The following is a 26,941-nucleotide window of genomic DNA, read 5'->3' on the forward strand; positions in this document are numbered from 1 at the left end:
GTCCCTCTGCCCCAGGTTGGTAACACTGCCGGAGAGACGCTCCTCTCCACCCCGGTCGCCGGTCTGCAACTCACAACGGTCGCGGTGTGTGTTCTCGACCGGGTGTGTGTGCGTCGTCGTTCTTTACTGTTGTAGCACACAAGTCTCCATGCTCGTTGCCGTTCGCAACTGCTTTTGTATTACATTTTGATATAATAGTCATTTTGGTCCGTGCAAAATTGCTAGGTCCACTTGCGAACTCGTTCTAGTTCAAGTGTTGTCGGTTTCGTTGACCATAACGCACGTTCGGTGTTAGTCCGCTCGTGCACATACTGCAGCTCGCAGCGTGAAGGCGGATCCTATTCACACCGTCCAGCTCGGATCTAAACCTCGTGGTTCTTTTACCAGTTCATAACTAAATATTATTATATTTAGTTGTTGGTCTGTTGACCATCAGCAGCTCGCTTCGCTCCAGCAGTTCACTGTTCATTATTGGTTGCAGTTTGCATATCTAGTGGAAAACATAATATTTGTTCCGGTCAACTCAAGACAACGTTCAACATCTTCTCCCTTGTATATATATATATTGTACTGTTCAGTTGTTCGTTATCTTTGGCATCGGCCATATGTAAATAAATCAATATTCTGGTATGGGACAGAATATTTGTTGTCATTATTAATTTGTATTTTTTAACTGGGACTGATCACCTCGGTTAAATTAATATTGTTATTCATGTGTAATAAACCATTTGTATATTGTTGTTATAATTATCTTGTACATTTATTATATTTATTAGCTCATTGTATCTAGTCCAGGGTGTGCGAGTTCTAGGTGCTAACCGCAGAGACAGGAGCTCCTAGTGCGAACAATACTATATGATGGCATACCGGGCGCATACTACTACGGATATATTATTATACGCCACAGCAATAGTGCATCACTGCCATACGCTTGTCGCTTACTATATACACGATATTTATAATTTTTTGTGATATTAACTTATAAAATATTATGTCTGATGAAAAAATATGTTATTGTAATAAACAGCGTTGTTCGATGAACGATGTTAACTGGATTCGCCATATAAATGCTTGCCCTATCCGTAAAGCTAAGCGAAAAAATTTAAATATTAAATCGTTTTTTTCTCAACCCCAAGCAAAAAAAAATATGTGGCGATTTTACTAAAATATCAGATAGTAAGTACCTACTAAGTATCAAGTTGTTATTACTTATTTAAAGACATTTTTGTTAAAATTATAACATTATTTATTTTTGAAAAGAGGAACAAATCTAAACTTTAGCCATGAAGTTCAGAATCAGCATGATAATAATAATATATCAACAAATGCTAGTCATACAAAAAAAATAGTTGCATCGTCTGTTAGTAATGTTGGTATATTAAGTTGTCATACTGCAGAATCTGGTGAATAAACTTATTAAAATAATTTTAATTAATTATTATTATTTATATAGATACCTATTGTATTACTTTTTTTATTTAATAGTTATAATGAAAGAGAAAGGCAATAATGATTTAATTTATGGTACAACTGACTTGGATTCTGAAATTCCATTATTGCATGAAGTTTTTAATTCAAGTTCAGGTAAATAAGTAATTTAAGTACCTAGTTATAGTTAATATAAGTTTCTAATTTTAGTTAAGTAAAAACTTTTTAACTAATTTTTATGATTAATTTATATTTACTACATAATTGTGGCCTTGTGGGGGAACATGGGGCTATAAAATAGTAATTATTTATTTTATTCCAACTGACAAGAATTAACATTTTATAACATTACAATAATAACAATAAAATAGTTAATTAGACTGACAGTGATAAATCATAATTTCTTTTTAGAAAACCAAGTTATTGATAATGTGTTCCCAAATGTCAAATGATCCTGTTCATTGGCCAGAAACCATGTCAAATGAAATATTAACATACTTTGTGAATCTCGGACCTTGTCAGCCATTGCCTTCTGATCTAAAATACAACAAATTCCCTACAAAAAACTATGGATCAGGAAATATTCGGTCATTCCATGAAAGTCATTATTTTCAACGTTTACCAGATGGCAACTTAACAAAACGCACCTGGCTATCATACTCGCCTTCACTTGATAAAGTATTTTGCATGTCTTGTAGATTATTTGGTTTAGTTAAGGAAAAACAATCATTTTTATCTTCTAAAGGTACCTGTGATTATAGAAACATTGCTAAAACAATTCACCATCAGTGTTTACCCGAACATATTCAAAGTGAGATTAGCCGGGGCTTGTATTTCACCAGAACAAGAATTGATATTACACTTTTAAAATCAGCAAACCACCAAGTAGCTGAAAACCGAGAAATCTTAAAGGTTATCATTGATGCTCTACTATTTACTGCCAGACAGAATATTGCATTAAGGGGGCACGATTAAAGTAATACCTCAATGAACAAAGGAAACTTTTTAGAACTTTTAAAGTTATTATCAAAACATCATGGGCCCTTAAATTCTCGTTTACGAAAAATAGAAGGTAAACACAACCGAGTTACATTTTTATCAAGTTTAAGTCAAAACAAACTGTTGAGCATATTATCAGAAATTGTGCGTTCTAAGATTTTATTTGATGTTAAAAAATCAGGTCTCTTTTCAGTCATCATAGACACTACTACAGACGTGTCTACATTAGAGCAATTTACCTTTTTACTTAGATATGTAAATGATAAAGGTAAAATTGAAGAAAGATTAGTAGCATTGGTAACTTCACCAGATTCAACTGGAAAAGGAATGTATGAAGTATTTTGTAATATAACAGAAAAATATAATATTAATTGGAAAAGAGATTTGTGTGCACAAGCTTACGATGGAGCAGCTTCAATGCAAGGCCAATATTCGGGATTAAAATCTTTAATACAAAATGAAAACCCTAATGCTTTATATGTGTGGTGTTCTGCACATCTTTTAAACTTGGTAATAGTTGATACAAGTGACTGTTGTACCAAAACAAAGGTTTTTTTTGGTGATATTAAAGCATTAGTTGAGTTTATGCGTGCACGAAAAATAACTGCCACTTTTGTATTTTTTCAAAATAAATTATATCCAAATGAACGAGTGCGACGCTTAAAACGTTTTTCTACCACAAGGTGGACTTCACATGACCGAGTAATTACAGTAGTATATGAAAAATATGCTGCATTATTACAATCATTGATAGCAATTGCTTCTGCGGAAGATTCTGATCGCGAAACAAGTTCAACAGCCAAAAGTTTATCAATGAGAATATCTTCTTTTGAATTTATTATAGCCATGAATTTAGTTAAAACTATATTTGCAATTACTACTCCAGTTTCGAATTACCTTCAATCTAAATCAATTGATTTTATAGAAGCAATTAATCTTGTTGATGTTGCTAAGAACCGTTTAATTGATCTTAGAGATGATGATAAATGTCAAAATCTGATAAATGAAGCAAAAAGTTTCGCAAAAGACCAAAACTTAACAGAAAAGAATTTTAAAGAAGTAAGGTTGCGTAAAAAAAAAATTATGCCTGGCGAATTGTCTAGAGATGAAAATTCTTCTACTGCTCAAGATGTATTTAGAAGTGATGTGTACTTTAAAGTGTCATGATAAGAAGTATCTTTGATGCGTGTGTTAATAAACTTATTGTTCTGTAATTCTTGCATTCTGTGGGATTTCCCTTTTTAGGGATTAGTACAATTTTGCTTTTGGCAAAGTCCTTCGGAATGTTTCCGTCTTTATACATTTTCTTAATCATTTCAAAAATATTATGTTCAGTATCCTTTCCAAAGTTTTTTAAAAATTCCGCCGGGATGTTATCTACTCCTGCCGATTTTCCTTGTTTTAAATCCCTTAGGGCCTTAACGAATTCTCCTTTTGTTATAATTGGCCCTACGTCTTCTTTGTTTAACTCGGTTATATTTTCAATATTCATGTCATCTTCATCTATCACTCCTTTGTACAGATCTTCTATGTACTCCTTCCATCTCGTTGTTATTTCACCTTCATCTAGAATCAGCTTCCCATTCTTATCCTTAACAATTTTGCTTCTTGGCTTTGGTTGTCTTGACAATATTTTAATCATTCTATATGCTTTGTCCATTCTATTTGCTGACATATTCATTTTAATATTTTCGCATGTTAAATCCATCCATTTCTCCTTTTCAACTCTGCACTTTTGGGTGATACGGTTCTTTATTATTCTATACATTGCATCATTAGTTTTCTTTAATTTATTGCGGTATTTTATTAAGTCCATTATCTCATTCGTGATCCATGGTTTTCTTGGATTCAGTTTCCTAAATCCAATTGATTCTACAGCAGATTGACGAATATTGCTAACCACTTCATCTCATGGGGGATCAATACCAGCAGCTATCAATCTGTTATAAACTTTGTTTTGGAACTCTTGTCTGGTTTCTTCATTTTTGAGTTTTTCTACGTCCCATATGTTACGTTTGGGCCGCTTTGTAATTTTCTTGGGTGTTATTTTGTATTTCATCGCTACTAGTCTATGGTCGCTATCTATTTCAGCACCAGGATAACTATGACTTGTCATTATTTGCTTTTTGAAACGACTCTTTGTTAATAAATAATCAATTTGGTAACGGTTAGTATCCCCTGGTGCTACCCACGTATAGCGTCTTCTTTTCGGTACTTCAAACATTGTATTGGTAACTAAGAAATTGTTCTGCTTACAGAAATTGACTAATCTTTCTCCTCTGATGTTTCTTGTTCCTAAACCATATTTGCCTATTATTTGATCGTCTTGTCCTTCCCCTACTACTGCATTAAAATCGCCCATAATAACTACATTATCGTTATCTTTAGTTATTCCTAGCAGTTCGTCTAGAGAGTCATACACTAGTTCAATTTCATCGTCTTCACTATTCGAGGTTGGAAAGTATACTTGAATGACTATCATGTTTACTGTGTGTGTCTTCAATTGTATTAGTAATATTCTGTCATTCACATGATACGTATTTTCTACTTGCAGTCCCCATTCTTTGTTTAATAATATTCCAACTCCATTTTTTCTCTGTTTATCCCCGCTATGTATCATTCGAAAGTCATCGCTCCAAAAATCTCCGTTATCACTCCATCTAGTTTCACACACTCATAAAATGTCAAGCTGATTTAGTTTCATTTGCTGTTTAAGTTCTTCAAATCTTCCAGGCTTTAACAACGTTCTTACGTTCCACGTTCCAATTTTAGTAGGAATTGTTTTACTTTTAATTTTATTTCCAATATTTTGTTTCTTGCTGTTTTGGCATGGATTTCGCTGGTTGACAACCTGGGAAGCCATGCTCTGTCTCCCCCTGCCGGACTCCGGGTTCCGAATCCCATCGTCTTGTTTCCTATTCTTATGGTTGTCCTTCATTGCTTAATGTTTGGGAAAATTAATACAGTGGTTTCCCGTTGCCTTCTGTATCGCAATGACATCACTTATAACTAAGTGATGCTATTCAAGTAAAGATGAATCTCTACTTGATACTAACAATGTTGCTGCCCATTGTTAGATCCATTTTGGTCGCCTTTTACGACGGGCATGGACTGCCGTGGGTGTATTCTGATCCCCCCCCCCCCCACAGGGATGATATTATATTATATTATAATTACATAAATTCTGTATTGTACATACAATATGTGTAAATTTATGTAGACATGAATTTTGTACTAGTATAAGTTAACAACAATTAACAAATACATTTTTAGAACTAAAAAATTTTGTTTTAGGTAAAATTGATTAAAACTCGCCTACGTTCCACAACTGGACTAACCTAACCATAGATACGTATGCCATGACTTCAGATGTTTTAAAATAACAGTTTATATTTAAATAATTAATTTCATATTTTTAAATTTGTTTTAAGTTAATATAATACATTATATACATAATCTAGATTGCTGTAAAATATGTTAATGTTAATAAGTATAACATTATAAGAATAAAGGAACTGTCTCTCATCTCCTAGAATGCAATTATTTTATAATAATAGGTACCTACATTTTATTATTATGTTTTATTTTCTTTAGTTTCATCAAAAACAAAAAAAAATGATATTACAATACCTACCTAATTATAATCTGAACCTACTATTATACAGTATAATATACTATTTATTTTATAAGTAACCTACCTAAATTTATTGGTAAAAATATATATTAATATATATATATATATATATATATTAATTGAACATAAAAATATTTTAAATATATAATAGGTACCTATAGCCGGTAAGTGGGTGGGTGGGTGGGTGTGTAAATTGTAAGTTTGCTTATGGGTTATTTTAGGTTCGTTTCGCCACTGGTTCGATTAGATATAGAAGCGTTTAAAGATTATTGTTATTATACACGATGTATATTATGTAATCGGTTTTTAACAAAAGGAGTTCATTTAGAAAGTAACCCATTCCTTGCTAGTATTGACGCCGTACCTGTACCCGTAACATATTCAGCATTTTTTGTTTTAGATATGATGAGAAATATATCTCATCGTTAAAATTTTAACTAACGATAAAACAATTTCCTAAGATGTATACACTTTAAAACATTGATTATATTTTTATTTAATATAATATTGCTGTCGAAGAATAATAGTAAATATTAAAATCGCTACGATTCTTTTAACGATAAACAATTATTATACACTGCAGTGTTATATTTTAATTACTAATAATGTATTATATTTCGTAAAAAAGAAAATGCATTGACAACTATTAAAACTTATTATGTTTATGTAAACTATGAATTCATATGATCATATTATTAACATTGAATTCTGTGATGTGAAATATACAATTAATGTTAAACATGAACATATACTCTATTCAGTTTAAGTTGACCCACTCTCGCGCATGCATACTGAGCCGCCGAAACGGTCAGACCCCTCTGGTCGGTGAATGGTGATCCGTGATTGGTCGCCGATCGTCGTTAACTATCGGAGACCGGAGTCGACCGGTGTCATAGTCAATAGGTGGTAAGGCGACGTCGGACACTAGCGCTGCAAGACATGCGCAATCATGACCGGTTTTCGTTTGACGAGTGGGTCAACTTAAACTGAATAGAGTATAGATTTAATAAAATGTGCTAATTGTATCTATGTTTGCGTTCAACATTCTTTATCACGGTCTTAGAAGATAAGGTCGGACAACTTCCCACCCTCCCGCCTATTGTAATATTTCCGCTTAATGAGGCAAAAACATTTCCCAAGTTGCCGCAAAAGCGCTGCCGGTTAGACTTAATTTGAGGTTAGGAAATTAAGGAACCGTTGTTTACTGAACGGCCCGCCAAAAATTAATTCAAACATCTAATTATTGAGATTGGTTTATACTTTATTCAAACATCTAATAATTGAGATTGGTTTATACTTTATTATTTTATATATATATATATATATAATAGTATTATTTTATTTGCGTTATATTAATAATCGATAATCCTAACATAGTTAAATACAAACAATACAAACTGCATAATGTACTAATGCTGTCTATTGTCTAGTGGCAACTATAAACCTAGATGTTCGATTTACGTTTTTTTATTTGTATTTAGCATAATAAAAGTTAGTAGTTAGTATTGTAATTTGAAAATGCCGAATAACGTTTGTTACTTTCATTGTAACATCTCGGAGAAACTGTCAGTTTTTACTATCCCTAAAGATAAACAATTAAAGCAGAAATTGCTACAATCTTTAGGGATAGATTATTTTAGCCCTAATGAGGTGATATGTGAAAAACATTTTCGGGATGATCTAATTATTAGAAAAAAGGATATTGTTGACAAATGGGGAAATGTTATTTGTTCAGTAAGTACCTATATTTGACTTGCAGGCTTGGATAGACACTTAGGAAGAGTGGATATTCACTGTAAGCTCTCGTCTATGGTTATGTCCACGGTCTTGGACGATATCTTCCAATATTGTGGTTTTGTAAGTGGCATCTACCAGTCATTTTTTTTTTGTACTTGCATTATTTTTGTTACCTATATGATTAAATAAATTCACCATTAAGTTATAATTAAAAATGCAAAAGTATAAAAACAATTTGAGTACGTGAAGATCTAAATGTTTGCGGATTGATATAATTATAAGGCGTATGCTTAGCATTTTTTTTAAAAAAGAAAGGGAACTCTAACCACAGAATAGATTTAATCTATGCTGTGGTCCAACCTAATGAGACTCCACCAATCCAACACTGAAAATATATAAATAAATATTATTAACTTGGAATGAAACTGTATATGGTATTATAATGGACCTATTCGCAAGTTTTTAAAATACAAAACTTGTTACACTCTTTGGATGAATACTTTGATAATTTACTTTGAAAAATATCAAAAACTATTGAATTTGAATAATTGGAAATAATATGTTAATTGTGAATATCATAGATCTAATTATGACTTATAGATACTTCCATAGACAGAATTGTTTTAGCAATTTCACTATTTAAGTATTTTACAAAAAGTATTAAGTAATAAAACCTTTAATAATTAAAGTTTAATTATTAAGTAGGTAGTAGTCAGTAAATACCACATACCTATTAATGTATATATTACGAATTATAATATTTGTATATTGTATAGCACTTGGAGTAATTTTCATTTTTTGTAGAATAATGGACTATCTGACTATAAAGTATAAATTATAATATAATATTTTACCACTACGACCGTCATAGTTTTTTGAACTAGTGTCTACTACATACTACAATAGTAGTAGTCTACTGTCTAATGAGTAATGACTAGTATAAAAAATAAAATTAATTAAAATAATAAATATAAATAGTATAAATACTATAAATCTGTTTAAATGTATAATGCCATAACCTGAAAAAAAGTCTGCAGGGCAGCGCTCAATTGTACAGCGGCCAAATTTTAAAATGGATTTGACTCACTAAGCGGAATGCTGATAATGTATAGTTGTCCGACCTTATCTTCTAAGACCGTGTTCTTTATTGATATTTTAACTGTGTTGTGAAAATTTATCACATAATATGAGTTGAATATAACATATAAAGGAAGAAATAATATCGTATCATTTTCCATTATTATGGTTCGACAAGGTGTTCATATAAACCAAATCCGATCTCGTTCAATGACTGTAATTTATCGTTGAGATTTACATACGATTTTTTTTCTACTGTAATATTATATTTATATTAAAAACTAAATAAATATAATTACTTAAATAAAAATTAGGTAGAATTAGAGATATTCTAATGTTTTTATTTTATTGAATAAGTATATTGATTATTGAATAAAATATTAACATTTACAGTTTCAAAATAAAAATAATAAAATGGAATCACCTACGTTCATCAAACTACAAATTTAAAAAATGTATGAACAGCGTGAAACAAATTTTACCGTTGCAGACGAAGAAGAAAAGATACACGAAGAAAAAATAAGAACAATAAACTAAAAAGACGATATCTTACCTAAAAAACCGTATGTAAATGAATGTGGTATATTAAACTTGGACATATCTTCAGGCGACGGGAGCCATTGGGTAGCGTTTCATAAAAATAAAGATAAAGTAATATATTTCGATAATTTGGCGATTTACCTCCACCAATTGAATTACAACGTTATTTTAAAAAGTTTAAAATAGTATATAACTATTCTAACTATCAAGACTTCAATACATTCAACTGTGGACATTTATGTCTTGAATTTTGACAATGCATGAATCTATTACACTAAGTTTAACTGGAAAATCGACTGAATTGACTGTAAATTAATTTCCATCTCTAAACGTTTACGAGGATTCTGAAATAGCTTTGTTATCTTTGCAAACGTTCAATTTATTTTCAAATATTATAAATCCAATTAATAGCCGACTGAAAATAGAAGTAATTCCTTCAAAGAAACATAACATAAAATATTCCAATTTTGAATTTAGTTTGGAAGATGGATGCTATGAAATAGAAGATATTAACAATTATATTGCAAAAGAGTTACTCCGAGTTAATAAAGACTATGGAACACAGCTAACATTCAGTGTACGTATTGATCCCGTTGATTTTAGAACGTATATAAAATGCAATGGAATACTTAGGTTCGATACTGCATATAGTATAGCACCTGTTTTTGTGTTTAAAAAGATACAATGTGGAACGTTTCATGAATATCGTCGATCGGATAAAGCGGCCAATTTAAACACGATTAGCTCTAAAAAAGTATTGTGTAATATAGCACATGGGTCATTCAACAACCAACTTCAAAGTCATTCGATATATGAGTTTTTCCCGAGTGGGAGAACAGGAACAAAGGTTGTTCAATCTCCGCCAAACCTTATATATTACAGATTAAACAAAACAGATATTAATTCAATAACTGTTCAGTTAGTTGATCAAAACAATAATCCAATTGACGATTTTAACGAGAAGTTGACAGTTGTTCTGCATATTAAATTTAACGGATCTCATTATTAAATTTATATCTAGATGCCTATGATAGTGAAAACTCAACCAAATTAACATTCGACATTTTGGTTGATCCTAATGATTTTAGATCATATATAAAATATAATGGGATACTACACTTTGAGATTTCATATAGTATGGCACCTGTATTCGGTTTTGAAAAAAGACAATATAAACCAGTGTATGCAATTCTTCGATCGGAAAAAGCAGTAAATTTAAACTCAATGAATTCTATAAAACTATTGTGTAATATAGCTCAAGGATCATTCAACAACCATCCTCAAAGTCATTCGATTTACGAGTTTTTCCCAAGTGGAAGGACAGGATCTTAAGTAATTCAGACACCGCTAAATTTAATACATTACAAATGGAATAAAACAAATATTGATTCGATAACCGTTCAGCTAGTTGATCAAGATCATAATCCGATTGATAATTTTGGTGAGGCATTGACAATCGTGTTACATATTAAACGTTAAGGATCTTGATATGGTATTAAAATTCAATATAAATCCACTACTTCGGATCAGTTCAACTAGTCATAAGACTAAAGTGGTACTGGTAACATCAAATAAAGTAAAAAAATTTTCGTTGAAAAATAAAAAAATTTTGCAAGCTCTAGGTTATCAATTAAAACAGAATGCCTGAGAGTGATATTTTAGATATAAGTTCACGGTACGAGACGGATTCTAAAATAACGAAAATTGAATATCATTCATATACACCGTACACAACATCGTTTAATAATAATGATGAAATACGGATATCAGTACAGCAAACAGATGTTTATCCGTATCTACACGAGAGCTTTATTTATTTAGAAGGAATAATATCTGATCCTGATAAAGTGAAACTGTGTAATAATGGTTATTCATATCTCTTCGAACAAATACGATTAGAAATAAATGGAATAGAAGTAGATAGCACACGTGTTCTTGGAATCACAAGCTCGCTGAAAGGATTCTTATCTTGTACACCAGATAACTTTAATTGTTACGAAAATTCTGGCTGGAATTTTAAAAATGGAACACAATTAACAAATGATAAAGGTGAATTCAGTGCTTGCATTCCATTGAAATATTGGTTAGGTCTGTTTGAAGATTATAAAAAAATATTAGTAAATTCAAGATTGGAATTAATATTAACTCGAAGTCATACTGATTTAAACGCGTTAAGCCTTAAAAGTGGTATAGCTGCTGCTTTTGGTAAAGTTGTATTAATTAATATAGTCTGGAAGGTGCCGCATATTACTGTTGATGATGAAGAAAGGTTAAAGTTATTGAAACTTGTAGAAAAAGAAAAAGTTTGTTTATTCCTTTTAGATCTTTCGAAACTTTTGAATATCCTGAACTCGGAACTACTAAAAAAGTAGTATGGAACTTGAAAACCGCTTCAAAATTAGAAAAACCACGATTTATTTATAATTGGATTACAAATAAGATCGTAAAAATACAATAACAAAAGATTATAGTATATTCGACCATTGTAATCTAACGAATGTTAAAGTATTTCTAAACTCGATTGCATATCCGTATGATAATTTGAATTTAGATTTTTCAAAAAATAATTTTACTTTATTATATGATATGTATACATCGTTTCAAGAATCATATTACGAAAAAAGTATACGGAACCCTTTATTGAGTCCATCTACTTTTCTATCAAACGCACCCATTATAGTTATTGATACTTCAAAACAGAATGATTCGGCAACAGCCTCAGCAGTGGATGTTGAATTGGAAATTGAAGCATCAGAATCCCTTACAGGTGTAACTACTTATTGTTTATTAATTCATGATCGTATTGTAGAATATGTACCTTTTACTAGAGAAGTAAGAAAACTTGTGTAAATTTATTTATAATAATAAAAAAAGTTTATTAAATAATTTATGTTTTTTACTTGAAATAATTATTTCAGTTTACAATTAATTTTGGTAAAAAAAAATTTGGTTTGTACACAGTAAATACTTTAATGTGAGGGGTTACCATAGGTGGACAATATATGTGTTAACACCATATTGTGTTACACGGAAAATCTGAGTTAACATAAAATGTTGTCTAAAAAAAATTGAGATTTTTTCGTTACACGATAGACGTATGTAGAAATGTCTAACTAACTCGAACTTGAACTAAAGAAATCTCCCTGTAAAAAAGGTGCTCAGAACATACAAATACATACTACTATTATTCGTCTATCCCTCTAATCTATTCATGCTTTTTTCATAGAGTTCATCAATAGTGCCCAGTTGACGGTATCAAAGGCTTTCTCTAAGTCAATAAATCCGGTATAGTATTTAACCCCTTATAAACGAGGCTAATCCTCGGTACAACGTTCATATTATATTCGCCGATGTCCACCTCGTTTATCCGGATTGCCTTGGGCAGGAATACATTGATCGTACGACCACCTGCTGTATCGTCCAAAACGCAGTACACGGAGATCCCAAACTTTGTTTCGACATTCTTCATTGTACGTATGGGCATTGATTATAAATACTATAGATAGCTCACTGCAGTACAAAATATGCTGCGCGCTGAATGGCGAGTACCGCTACGTGGCGCTCCACACGATATTTGTAGTTATGGCGTGTACCGCAATATTCGCTAGTATAGTTCGTAGGAGTAGGGTTAGTCTAAATTTTTTCACAGTAGAAACGGACGTACGACATACCCTACCTATTGACAATATTTGACATTGGCCTATCTTGATTTCAATTCTCGGGGCGTCTATAGAGACGTATACGCGAATACCACAGAATAAGACAATAACAATGCTGTATAGTGTATTCAATTATATTGCGTATATTGTAAACTGTTAGTGTAAACCGGTACTTGTTGCACTGCCGCACTGCCAACGATAACAAAATAATTATAAATATTTAAATATAACCCTAGATATTGGTAGCCTCCTTTTCGGCTGGTAGTATAGTTTTCTTTAAAATGTACATTTATAACAGAACTTAGGGGACATTAGAGTGACATTAATTATTATTGTCTCAGACTTACAAGCGCGTAGCATGGCAAATTGTACGCTTAGCAAAACACATTTATCTCCGTTAGTTGAAAAATTAGTGAATTGACCTATAAAATTTAAAGTCAATATTATGTAGGATATGACATAAGTTTTTTGTTATATGTATTTTAATTCCAGAGCGAGCTATGAATATTATATTAATATGTTAATATGTATAAACAATTTACAATTTTAAAATACACATAACTATAATGAAATAAAATAATATAAAAAGCCTTCAAAATACTTAAAATTAGAAGAAAATCTTAACTTAAAATGTTATAAGAGGTCAATTCACTCTAATTTTTAAATTAACGGAGATAAACCTGATCTGCTGTTGGTGAGATTTGCTATGTTACACACTTGTAAGACGGAAACAACAGATTTAACGCCCCCTTAACAATTTAATTAAAAATGTTTGTATCTAGAAATGTGATTTTTTGATCAAAATCATTACCTACAAGACTACGATTGCTTGAAAAAATAATAAAATAAAATAATTTAAATTTTGATTATTACCATTGATACTAAACTCTATTATTTTTAATCAACATTTGTCAATGTAAAAATTAATTTTTGTGGGACAAATGTTACTTTTTTATAGCCTTCACTTTTTAATTAAGTTTGGTTAAAATCGGTGAAACCCCCTCCCCTTAGATAAGTTAAATATTTATTTTAAAATTAATCCTTAATTATTAAATTATATTAATTTGTTATTACATATAGTCATTTTTATGTTTATAGTAGGTAAGTTTGCACACATAGTATACAGTCATTGTCATGATATATTATATTTTGTAAATTGAAATAATATTCCATAAATAAAGATATTATTATTAAACCTACAAATACAATAGGCTTCTCGTTACACTCGATGCGAAGTATTTTCGGCTCTTTTAAATTACCTATATACCATTGATTTTAAATAGTATCATTGATTATAAAATTATTTACTATTTATAATCTATCTTTGTATGCTTGTACAAAATATTGGAATTATTTTGATTCAATTACACTTGCGGACAAACGTGCGTACAAATTGAACGACCACTCATGGATAATTTTTGTTTTTAAACTTGGTTGTTGCGTTTATTCCTTAGGTGTCTCGTAAAAACTATAGTGTTTTATTTTTTGTGTTATTATTTTTATGTAATAAGGTATTACATATATATCGGTGAAATCATTTATACTTTTTGTTGTCTACTGTGTTGTTCTCAAATAATTAAAATGTCTAGTGACAAATGTGCATTTTTTAATTGCACAAATACACGTAGAAATACTACAAATATAATATTTCATCCTTTTCCATCAAACGAAGAAACGTCTAAAAAATGGATAGTTAATTCTGGTAATTAATTAATTTTTTTAATTTATCTATAATATAAATAAAATCTGCAATACTATGGAAAAAACCTTTTATACCTTTTAACCTTTTAATACAATATGATATGTAACATATTTATAAATGATTAAAATATAATATGTCCGAGGATAAATGTGTTTATTTTGACTGCAACATGACTAAAACGTCATCGAAAAATTTTCACCCATAATTAACCAACTTAGAACTACCGAGTGGCGAGTACCGATCAACAACCATTTGGCTAGTTAATTTAATTGCATATGTTGCCGCAATGCCGCGTTATTTTCCCACCGTTCCCGGAGTGTGCGAGTGTCATGTCGATACCTGCGCATCGACGCGCGACGGTTAACGACGAGTCACGAGTGCTAACGAGCCGCGACGGCAAGACACCGACAATAATAATATTAGCAATATAGTATAATTTCTATGAAAGATATTTCTTATCGCTCTCTATCGGAAATAATTTTAGCGCAGCATATTTTGTACTGCCGTGAGCTATCTATAGTATTTATAATCAATGGTATGGGGTACGACACGTCTATGATTAGATCCCCAATGGCAATGGACAAGTTTACGATTCTGGCCTGCGATTTAAATGCCGCTAAAAATGCCATTGTAAACTGAGAACTGAAAAAATAAATTATTTAAACGCGAGCGTATAGCGAGAATAGTTATTTTTATTATTAGAGTAAAAACTCACTTTCGGAAAAAAATTGAAAAATTAAAATTTGGTGGCGGCACGGAGACGGTGGTCGAGTTAGTACTAAATATTTAAAAATGTTGACTATTATTTATTAATATTGAATAAAAATTGAGTTTGATGCACTGGTATATACAGTGTGTTTCCTTTTAATGGTAACACTAAATAATTCTGTCCAGTGACATCGGATTAATATACAGATTTCAGGAGGGGATAGGGAATACATAAACACACATTTCTTGATAATTTTTACATTTTTAGATTTATCCGTGTGCGCATGCGCAATACAACTTGCATTTTTTTAAATGGCAACAGGTGTTTTGAATACCAAATTCGGATAGACCGAATTTTTTTTAGTCGGTTTGGTCCTTTTTACCATAGCTCTAAAATCAAAATTGACTAAATGGCAACCAGTCAAAGTTTCGATTAATATTATTGAATTTTTCACCAATCATACTAGAATTTTATGAATTATTATGAAATTTTATTTATTATTTTTGTATCCGTAGGTTTGCAGATATTATTAAATAATTCAATAATATTAATCGAAACTTTGACTGGTTGCCATTTAGTCAATTTTGATTTTAGAGCTATGGTAAAAAGGACCAAATCGACTTAAAAAAATTTGGTATTCAAAACACCTGTTGCCATTTAAAAAATGCAAGTTGTATTGCGCATGCGCACACGGATAGATCTAAAAATGTAAAAATCGTCAAGAAATGTGTATTTATATATTCCCTATTCCCTCCCGAAATCCGCATATTAATCCGATGTCACTGGACAGAATTATTTAGTGTTACCTTTAAAAGGAAACACACTGTATAATTATATAATTAATTAAATTAACTCACTTTTTTAATTAGAAGACGTGTGTAGAATCGTGTGATGATGACTTGATATGGTTGAATGAATGATAATGAATTCAAAACTAGAACAAATATAATCTGTTAATTTTATATAAGAAATAAAAATTCTCCACTGATAATCAAATGATATATTCAATACTATAAACGTTACAGTCGTGTAATATGAGTGCATACATAATAATGATAATAAAATAAATAAAATAAACTCACTTTATAAGTATAACGATGTGTCAAGATTTCAATGTTCAAATGTCGGTAGAGATTAAATTAAGTGGAATGCTTTGGTTAGGAGAGAAAATATGACTGATTTAATATTTACTGGCCAACGGTCAGGCGTCCAAAATTATTATCAACAGACGCCCTCGCCATAATCTATCGGCTTGTACAATATCGAGCGGGTACAGTGATTGATAAACGCATATACATGCATTACGGTCGAAAAGGGTCGTCCGCTGAGCGGATCCTGCGCGTCATATAGCTAAATGGAATGTATTGTCCGAATCATATGTGACTGGCGGGGGGTTGACCTTTATCGCCAGATGATGATACTTCACACAAAGTGTTAGTCCAAACTGTATTATATATTTGACGAAGTATTTAGGTCATCAGTTAGGATAGTTTCTGACGCATGGACTTATGTCCATCTACCGTGATCTACCGTTGATATCAGGTGTTTTCTGATACTGTTAGTCGTGTATACTTGAGAAGTGAGACATATCTTGATGATGAGGCTGCTGCACTGTAGTAAGGTAATATAGTGACTGTGGTTGAACTGAAGGTATTTAATGAAGAGATGATGAACTTGGCGATGACAGTGGAGATGAAAATAACATTGTATTGGCTGAAGGCTGATTATTAATATTGAGTTGAAGAGTTTGGTTGCCAGATTTGTTATGAATATAGTTAATTTCAGCGGAACATATGAGACTACTTATATGATGTTGAAGTATTGTTTTTGTGTGTTGATCAAATAATTCTAGTTTACTGGCAATATACTCTCCGAAAACAATATTTTCGCTCTTCACTTTTGGTGTTTGCCTTTTATTGGAAATTTCTTTTATCATTTGATACGTTTCTGCTATCCTAGGGGTCTTCCTGAACTTTTTTCTTTTTAATCCTGTAGTTTTTTGGGGTGAAACAAAAAATTTTTCTTTTTGAGGTTGTTCTTCATTTGTGCTACGTTCACTATCATCTTCAGTTAGATCTTCCACGATTTCAATAGCTTCACTTGGTTTATTATGTTCTTTGTGTGTGGCAGTCGGCCATTAAAATAAATTATAAACATTACGCAAAATTAGTTTTCGATTATTTGATTTTGTTTTTTGGTGTAACTCAAAAAAGAATAACCCTTGAAATATTAACCAAAAGTTTACTTCAACTTATTAAGCTTAAAATTTCTTTTTTTGTTTTGTAAATCAAGTCGTAAGCCACGTTATTTTTATACACGTACGTTGCACCAGCACCGCCAATCAAAAAGTTTTGACTTTTTATTTCATCAATAATTAGCATGAATTTGCATGACTAATTTTGCAATTTGCACGACATCGGTGTCTCTGGAATTGTAAAAATCAACGGGCGGTGCTGGTGAAACATTTTGCCAACCCCGCCCGACCAAAAAAAGGGAAATTTTTATATTTTTATAGAACCATCATTTAGCACGCATAAATATAGATTTTATATACCACTTGTGGTTTTTATTAAGTTTGATTTTTTATAATTTGATTTACAATACTGGAGATTTGGCACAAATGTGACGATCATGTGAATTTCGACAATAGTCGTGCAAATTCATGCTAAATGCGTGCTAAATGATGGTGTGGTTCAATTTTAGAAATTCGAAAATTTTCACTCTGGGGCGGTGCTGGCTAAACGCCCAAATTATTGGAAACGATTTCGCACGGAAGTGACGATCTTGCGATTTTCGGCGATAGTCGTGCAAATGCATGCTAAATGATGGTTCTATAAAAATATAAAAATTTCCTTTTTTTTGGTCGGGCGGTGTTGGCGAAATGTTTCACTAGCACCGCCCGTTGATTTTTACGGTTCCCCGGAGACACCGATGTCGTGCAAATTGCAAAATTAGTCATGCAAATTCATGCTAATTGCGTGCTAATTATTGATGAAATAAAAAGTCAAAAAATTTTAATGGGCGGTGCTGGTGCAACGTGCGTTTTTTATACGCACTTAAAGATAATATTTTTATGATATCCATAAATATTGCAAAAATTTGCGACTTCCCGATTTTTTCAATAAATGTCAATCATTAAATACAAGGTCCTCATAATTTGTTATAATAGTAATTAAAAAATATTGAAAAATCGTAAACGTAACCACGATTTTTTTTATAAAAGTTTATAGTCCAAATTTTTATAAAATTTATCAAAGTATCGAGAATTTTGCAAATAATTTTGTAATTAAAAATTTATAAAACACTCATGTTTCTAGATACCTAAGACCCAAGAAGAGTGGTTGGGCGTTGGAAAAAAACATGAAGATTTATGGAATTTCCCCCATTGCATTGGTGCAATTGATGGGAAACATGTACAACTACAAGCACCAATTGGTAGTGGAAGTAATTTTTTCAATTAAAAATCAACATTCAGCATTGTATTGATGGCAGTTGTTGATGCCGATTACAATTTTTTGTATGCTGATGTCGGTTGCCAGGGCCGAATATCGGACGGCGGAGTTTTTCGAAGTACATCGTTTTTTAAACAGCTTGAAGTACAAAAACTAGAAATTCCACCAGCAGAAAAATTAATTGGACGGGAAAAGGCCGTATCATATGTATTTGTAGCGGATGAGGCATTTCCGTTAAAAGAGAACATAATAAGACCTTACCCCGGCTCTCATGAAAAGGGATCGGCCAAAAGAATTTTTAACTACCGTTTGTCTAGAGCCCGACGCATTGTTGTGTTGTGTATGGTTGAGTATGTATGTATGTATATATGTATGTATGTGTGTATGTATGTATGTATTGGAGGCTTACATATAAATGCGCAAATGTGTTGACCCAGGGTAAAAGAGTGTGTGACCATTTCGGTTCTCACGATGGTCTACATGACCGAAATGGCTGGGTCAGCACATATCGAAGACCCCAGGCGGAACGTTGCGACGGGCCCGGTCGGTGGTCGCGAGTCAGTCGAGTAAAGTCTGGAAAGAGTGAACGACACGAGTGTATCTACACAGAGCATCTTGTAAGTTTATAACAGAGCATCCTTTAAGTTTTGTAACAGAGCGTCACTCATATAGTTTTAATCAAAACCTCTAATAAGTCGTAATAATGTATCAGTGTTAATATATTGTTTTTTTTTTAAGTGTTTAATTTAATAAAGAATTAATTATATAGGTACCTAGTGAATCCGTGTGTTATTTCATTTGACGCCAATATCTACTATTTGAATACCATACGACGGTGGACTACACTTCATTGGTGGCAGCGGTGGGATCTCTAAAAGCGAAAAACTATCGTAATTTATTTTGCGACGGTGCAATTTTGGAGATCACTAAAGAACCTACGTGGACTACCGCCGTTTGAGTTCAATCGATTTTGGTGTCAGGAAACCGATACAGAAAATCTACAGAAAATCCGCAGAAACTCGATAATTCGATAACCCGCAGAAACTCGATAATCAGGGACACGGTCACACGGACGACCAAAGGTATATAATATATAGTATAATAAAGTGTATTAGCGATAACATAAGCATCGCCGCCAGCAGTGCCGTAGCTGCGCGTCGTTATATCCTACCGACGGAGTGTTAATATATATATATATATATATATATATATATTGTAGCGTCCCAGCATACAGGAGGACAATTAATGTCTTGTCTCAGATTTTGACCTGCCTGCCTACAATCTCGTGCGAAATGATTTGTGCCGCCACAGATATAACATCCTGCGTTATTTGGCGATATCCTGTTTCGATTATTATTACGCTGGTTAAAATTGCTCTGGTTTTGTCTTCCGTTATTATATCCGTTCCGATTAAAATTTTTATCGAATGCATTATTATATACGTTATTATTAGTTCGCCTATTAGAATCGTTAAACCCGTTGTTATAATTATTGTATCTATTATTTCCGTGATTAAAATTTTGTTTGTTACCATTATTATCATTTCCTTGTTTCCTAAACTTATTTTCAAGTACATTTCCCCCGTTTAAATCTTGTCTTTCCAAATTTTTCCGTAATTTTTCTACATCTAAATTAGCGTTATATTCGGTTTCTTCGTCTTTCGCTACCTGCATAGCATCGTCTAAAGTTTTTGGATCCCTAGCTTTTAGTGCAAGATTTAAATGTTTCGGTAGCCCATTACCAAAAATTATTAATGCCTGATTTTTAAGTTGACTTTTATAGATTTTGGCTTCGGCTTCATTTAATTTCTCTGTTGCAATTGTACATAATTTATAATAGATTTCCTTGATTCGACTCGCGTACTCCGCGACGCACTCGTTTTCTTTCATACGCGCAAAGTGTAGCCCTAAAGTCAGTGTCCTCTCAGATGACTTATGTTCAAAAGCTCCCTTTAAAATGGACTTTAGACTATTCCATGTACTAGTCTCGCGGTATTTACATGCTTCTAAAGCATTTCCGGCTAACTTCGAATTTATTACTTTAACTGACAAGTCTAATTTATCCTTATCTACTGCTTTTACAACAATATCACACGTATTAATAAATTCCGCGACATTATTAGCGCCCGTACATATCGGTATAAGGGACGTAGCTTTATCGAATTCCATTTCTAGTGTAGCGTTACTAATTTTTCTGGTTCGTTTTTCTGCGACTAATTCCGTGTGTACTACCCCCGGATCGGATCGTGTTCCTTCTCTTCTAGGTAAACTACTCGGTGTTTCAATTAAATCTGCCCAAGCTATTCCCTTAGCTGTTCTTAAATACCTATCTTGGTCAGAATATCGTGGACTCGGGTATTCAATTGTTTTATTCAAATCGATTAACTCCTCGATTTTTACTATATTTGTTTCGGCAGCTACTACGCTAGCGCCACTTGCCTCTCCTACCTGTACGCCTATGTCCGCAGTACTATCGTTATTTATTTCCGTTAAATTCCCTGTCGGATTCTCTGACGTATCTCCCAAATTTTTATTCATCAATGTATATTTTATTCATTTAGTAAAATTGTTTAAATAAAACTATTTATTTATTTTATGTGCCTAAAATTTAAATACCTAAATTGTACTCTAATTTCGCTAACTATTCTATCACTATTTATTTAATAACCACTATTGATTATTAATTTTATAACTGTTCAAAATATTTATTTTGAAATTCTCAAATTAATTACCCACTAACAGTAACTATAATATTTATTACCCAATACTCTAATATTCACTACGATTTACTTCTTACTAATTTATTTAATATAATACTTATTCTAGGGCCCCTAAGTTACTCTATTATATATCTTTTCTCAATTACACTTTATTCAATTTTACTCTTTAGTATTTCTCTTTTAATTCAACTTACATATGTATGTGCGCACATTTATTTCAAATATTTATTCACTTATTTATTTCTTCTTTTAAAACTCAATTATCCATATATATCAATATTTCTCGAAATCACAAAAATTATGGCTTAACTACCATTTAATAAACTCTCAATTACTTTTTAACTCAATATCTCTTTATTTCAATTCAATTTATTATATGATATTATATTATATTACATTACATTACATTACGCGCGTAATTCCAATTATATATATACTCTCTATTATTTTCTCAATTATATTATATTCACTTTTATATCTCAAAATTATTCTCATTTATTTTCACTTATATTCATTTCATATTAATTTATACCACAAAATTATTCTCATATAACATTTATTTAAATTCACTTTATACTCATTTATTCTCTTTATAACACTTTTATCGGTACATATACCATTTATATACTCGAAATTTCCCTACACTTTTATACATTATCTACCATATTATTTCTTTAAGTAGATAACATATATATATTTCTCAAAATTTTCCTACACTTTGATACATTACCTACCATATTATTTCTTTAAATAGATAATATATATATATATATATATATATATATACACCTTCACAATAAATTTTATACGATGGTCCTTACAGATCCAAAGGAGACGTGACAGAGCCTTATAATTAAAATTCCTACATAAATAAATACCCCAAAATTTAAATTACAACTCACAATACTGTCACTGCTTGAGTTGCTTCCATTGTTGCTCTGGTTGTTGTCCTGACTGCTCTAGCTGCTTGCTACGTAGATTCTCTTTTTTCCCGGAGTTGCTGGAAGGTGATCAGTCCTCCAAACGTGACTCTTGGGTGAGTTGCCTCCGTGAAGTTGAAAACAAAAAATGTTCAGCTTCCCGTAGATGGAAAATCCTACCGACTGCGCCAAATTTGTAGCGTCCCAGCATACAGGAGGACAAACGACTGGTGTTGAGGTAGATGGATTGAGTGTAATAAGTATAACAACTTAATTTGTGATTAATTTATTAGATATTTATTGGATTACTATGTAAATAAAACACTTTTTACTGCACAAATGATTTAGTTGCAAAATATTCTAAGTCCGAATAATTAAATTGGACTGGTGTCTGGCGTGAAGGTGCTTGCTCTGACTCTGGTGGCTCACGTCTGAATTGGGTCTAATCGGGGCTCTCCTATATGGTCCAGATAGTCCTACTCCCTGTGTTTCCTCTCCTATCGATAAGATAAGTATGTATCCATGGCCGAGTCGTGCAAAATCGGACGTGCGTATCATTATAGGATACCGTAGCATCCCACGCTCGTGCGGCCGTTCGGTCACATCCTACTATTCGTGACACACGCCTAATATCCATTAACCCGATGCCCTAATTAGGTATCTAAATGATTTCCTGCCAACACGATAATTTCGTACAATGAGCTTCTCTTATTTTAATATTCTACTCGTACCGGCTATCGAGATTTGATACAATGTGATCGGTGGTGAAATCATATGCCCCAGGGACACTTACGTAAACCTACATGTATATGCGGTTTTATGTGTTTTAGCGGGACGTCAGTACATAGCAATATATATATGCACACGCACACAATCGCGTATATTATACACTATACATAATATAGACGTTGTGCGGGCCGTAGTATATAGTGATAATATACGAGTCCGGCCACCAAACTCTAATTATTACGACACCTAGTTCTAAGAAATATGTTATGTAGGACTAGTTGGTTGTGTGGTGGTGTGATAGCTCGAACAGCAGTGGTCGGGGTTGCCGGGCAAATACTGTCGAGCTATGTAGTGTATGTTGTGGATTATGTGTATTTGTGTATGGCCCTCCGCACACTACGCGACTTAGACGCGACGCGATGTGGGCGCGTTGTATGTGATACGAGCGATCTGTGCGATACGCGTACGCACACGAAGCGATTGTCGTGCGATTAATATTATTATTGTTTATGTAACATTCGATTATTATCAGTCATTTTACGGAGGTTTCACACACCAGTTCTTCACATCCTTTTTTAAAATGTCGAGTTCATCTAGTGACGAAGAAGCAATTGCTACGTACAGTGGCGTAATTGCGGGGGGGCAAGGGGGGGGGGGCAATTGCCCCCCCCAGAAATGTTTGTGGGTGGGCAAAAGTATCATTTTGCCCCCCCACAAATAATCCACATTTAAAAAGTATTTTTAACAAGACTGTTAACATATTATTATAATATTAAAATATTTTTTTCCTCAAATTACTTTATAAAAGTTTAAATTTATTTTATGTTTCTCTTGTTGAATAATATTACAATGTTGACGTATTGTCAGTGTTATGGCAATAATCGCATTACTCGCCAATAGATTTTGACAAAGTAATTGATGAATTTGTTTCGAATGGAGTAGGAGGTAACAGAAAACTCACACTAAAATAACAAAAAATAAAACCTATTCTTTCTTTTATTTGTTAATAAAGTAATTAAATTATTTGATGGTTATTTATTTATTATTTATTGTTCCCCAAGCATAAAATATGTCAATATGTGTATATAATATTTATACTACTTACCTACATTTTAAACTACTCATAGCACATTTTATTAATGACCTCTCTAGGTACTTAATAATATTTAACAATATGGGTAACTGTTACCTACGGGCTACAATTTGTTTCTAACATAGACAGTATAAACATATTATTCATATTATTAAAAAAAAATTAACCGATTTTATTAATTTAAAAATCGGTTTTTAATAACCATGAAATGTAGGATCAATATTAACCGATTTTTTAAACCGAAAAAAATTAAAGAAGAACTAAAACCATTAACCACAAAAATCATTTCGGTTTGAAGCCTTGGTTTTAAGACTAAATCAATGTAGGGGTCAGGGACTCAGGGTTTTGATTATGGTGAATAAATTACATTGCCCCCCCTAGTTTTTTATCCAGTTACGCCACTGGCTACGTACTATTTGTACAAAAAGTTGGTTAGTAGAGAAAAGCGACAACGGAATCAAAAAAGGAAGTTTTGGATTCATCCATATATTCAAAGGAATCACCACTGTCGGCTATTTGTTTCTGCTAGAGAACTTCAGGAAACCGACGTCAAATTTATGGCATTCTATAGAATGTCGAAGGAATCCTATAAAGAAATTGTTGACATTCTCTCTCCTGCCATTCATCAGAAGAATACTAACATGAGAGAATGTGTGGGCGCAGAAGAACGAATATTAATCACATTAAGGTACATAAATTATATTACTATTTCAATAATATTATATTATTATTAAAATTATTTTATACCTATAATAGTTTTAATATAGTTTTTAATATTAGCCTTTATAAAACTAATCATAAAAAAGGGGGGGCAAGTGAAAACAGCCCAAAACGAGTCAAAATATTGTCAAAATGTTATGCTGTATAGAACACAAGAATATAAACATTATAAACATATGTTATCTTATTATCAACGTATGTGATCAAGTGAGGCTCGATAATAATAAAGTATTATATTATTCAAAGAAATTAATTCAAATTTGTTTATTACCTTACCATGTAATATATCATTATATACATTTAAGGCCTAACCAATTATTATAAACTTCTTAGACAACTTTTAGCTTAGCGACCTTTTCTGAACACTAAATACTTCACATTAAATAAATATTACTGCCATAAAAAAAAAAAATCCGTCTTTTTAATATAGTTTAATATAGCAAATCATAAACAAAACAAATCCTTCTTATTTAGCATAATTGTTTATAAAATAAATCATAAAAAAAACAAATCCTTCTTATTTAGCATAATTGTTTATAAAATAAATCATAAAAAAAAACAAATCCTTTTTATTTAACATAAGTGTTTATAAAATAAATCATAAAAAAAACAAATCCTTCTTATTAAATATACTATTTATAAAATTAATCATTACAAGACTGTGTAATTTGAATTTTCTGAGCTTTCATCTGATGTAAACGAAGATAAATAGGTACCAACTGAAGAATGACTGTTCACTGGGGGAGGACAAAGTATTGCGTCTATAAGTTCAATAGATCTACGCTTATAAGTTCTCAGTTGTACATCTGACATTGTTAAGAGATCTGGTATAAGATATTCAAAAATTGTTTCACTGAATCTGTTCTGGCATCAGAAGTACTAGCGGCCAATTTGGCTTTCTTGGTTTCAAAATATTCAGCAAACGCTTTGTCAGCATCAGTAGAACTAGAGTTATTTTTCTTAACTTTTTTACTTGTAGTATATTTGGACTTCAAAAATGTCGATTCTGGAGTGTTAACGCGCTCAGTTTCAGATTGTCTCGTAATTAGTGGTGTGGTGCTATTCAGAGTAGAGGGATTAGGAGAAAGTGGTAGAAGCATATCTGGTGATGAGACTGGATTGCTGTCCTGCTGGTTTGGTTCAGGATATTCCGATATGTCTGAGTTTTCCCACACATCGGGAGTCTCAAAATCTTCATTAGGAATAGGTGACAAATTTCCACTAGGTATTGCAGAGGTTTTGACAAATGGTATCGTGAACTGCATTGCCTCGTTCAAATAATACGGTTTTTTGGCTTTGGATCCACTTTTAGAGTATTTCATTCTTCTCACAAACGTAGTCCTTAGATTCCTCCATTTTTCTTTGCATTCATTCACTAAAACATTCATATTAAGCATCTACTTAAAGGTTAGGTAAGATATTATTTTTGTTTTGAAAAAAAAAAAAAAAAAAAAACGATGATACATTTACATTTATATTTTACAGATATTTGGCAACAGGGAGTACATTTGTCTCGCTTGGGTTGTACTTTTGCCGAGGAGAGACAACAGTTGGGCAGATCGTGGCAGAGACGACTCAGATAATATGGGATGTGATGAATGGATATTGGATGTCGAAACCGAATAAGGATCAATGGAAAAATATTGCAGAACGTTATGAATTATTGTGGAATCTCCCTAACTGTATAGGCAGTATAGATGGAAAACATATTCGTATAGAGAAATTACCGAATACAGGTTCCAGTAATTTCAATTATAAAGCCTACCATTCCATAGTATTATTGGGGTGTTGTGATGCTGATGGACTTTTTACAATGGTCGAAA

General features: G+C 32.0%; 1 protein-coding gene and 2 pseudogenes across 1 annotated transcript; 2 read left to right on the top strand and 1 right to left on the bottom strand.

Moving 5' to 3' along the window:
- The first annotated feature begins 1,869 nt into the window (after positions 1–1,869).
- LOC107167916 (zinc finger MYM-type protein 1-like) lies at positions 1,870–3,594 on the top strand (annotated as a pseudogene).
- A 742-nt stretch (positions 3,595–4,336) lies between these two features.
- On the bottom strand, positions 4,337–4,909 carry LOC149062700 (protein CFDP2-like). Its single transcript, XM_089215381.1, has one exon. The coding sequence runs from the start codon at positions 4,907–4,909 to the stop codon at positions 4,337–4,339; it is 573 nt and encodes a 190-aa protein (XP_089071507.1).
- Positions 4,910–9,671: 4,762 nt separating this feature from the next.
- LOC149062701 (uncharacterized) lies at positions 9,672–10,424 on the top strand (annotated as a pseudogene).
- The last annotated feature ends 16,517 nt before the right edge of the window (positions 10,425–26,941 follow it).

Source organism: Diuraphis noxia, unplaced genomic scaffold (assembly GCF_037042655.1).
Source record: "Diuraphis noxia isolate RWA-SAM2 unplaced genomic scaffold, SU_Dnox_SAM2 contig0001, whole genome shotgun sequence".
Lineage (NCBI taxonomy): Eukaryota > Metazoa > Arthropoda > Insecta > Hemiptera > Aphididae > Diuraphis > Diuraphis noxia.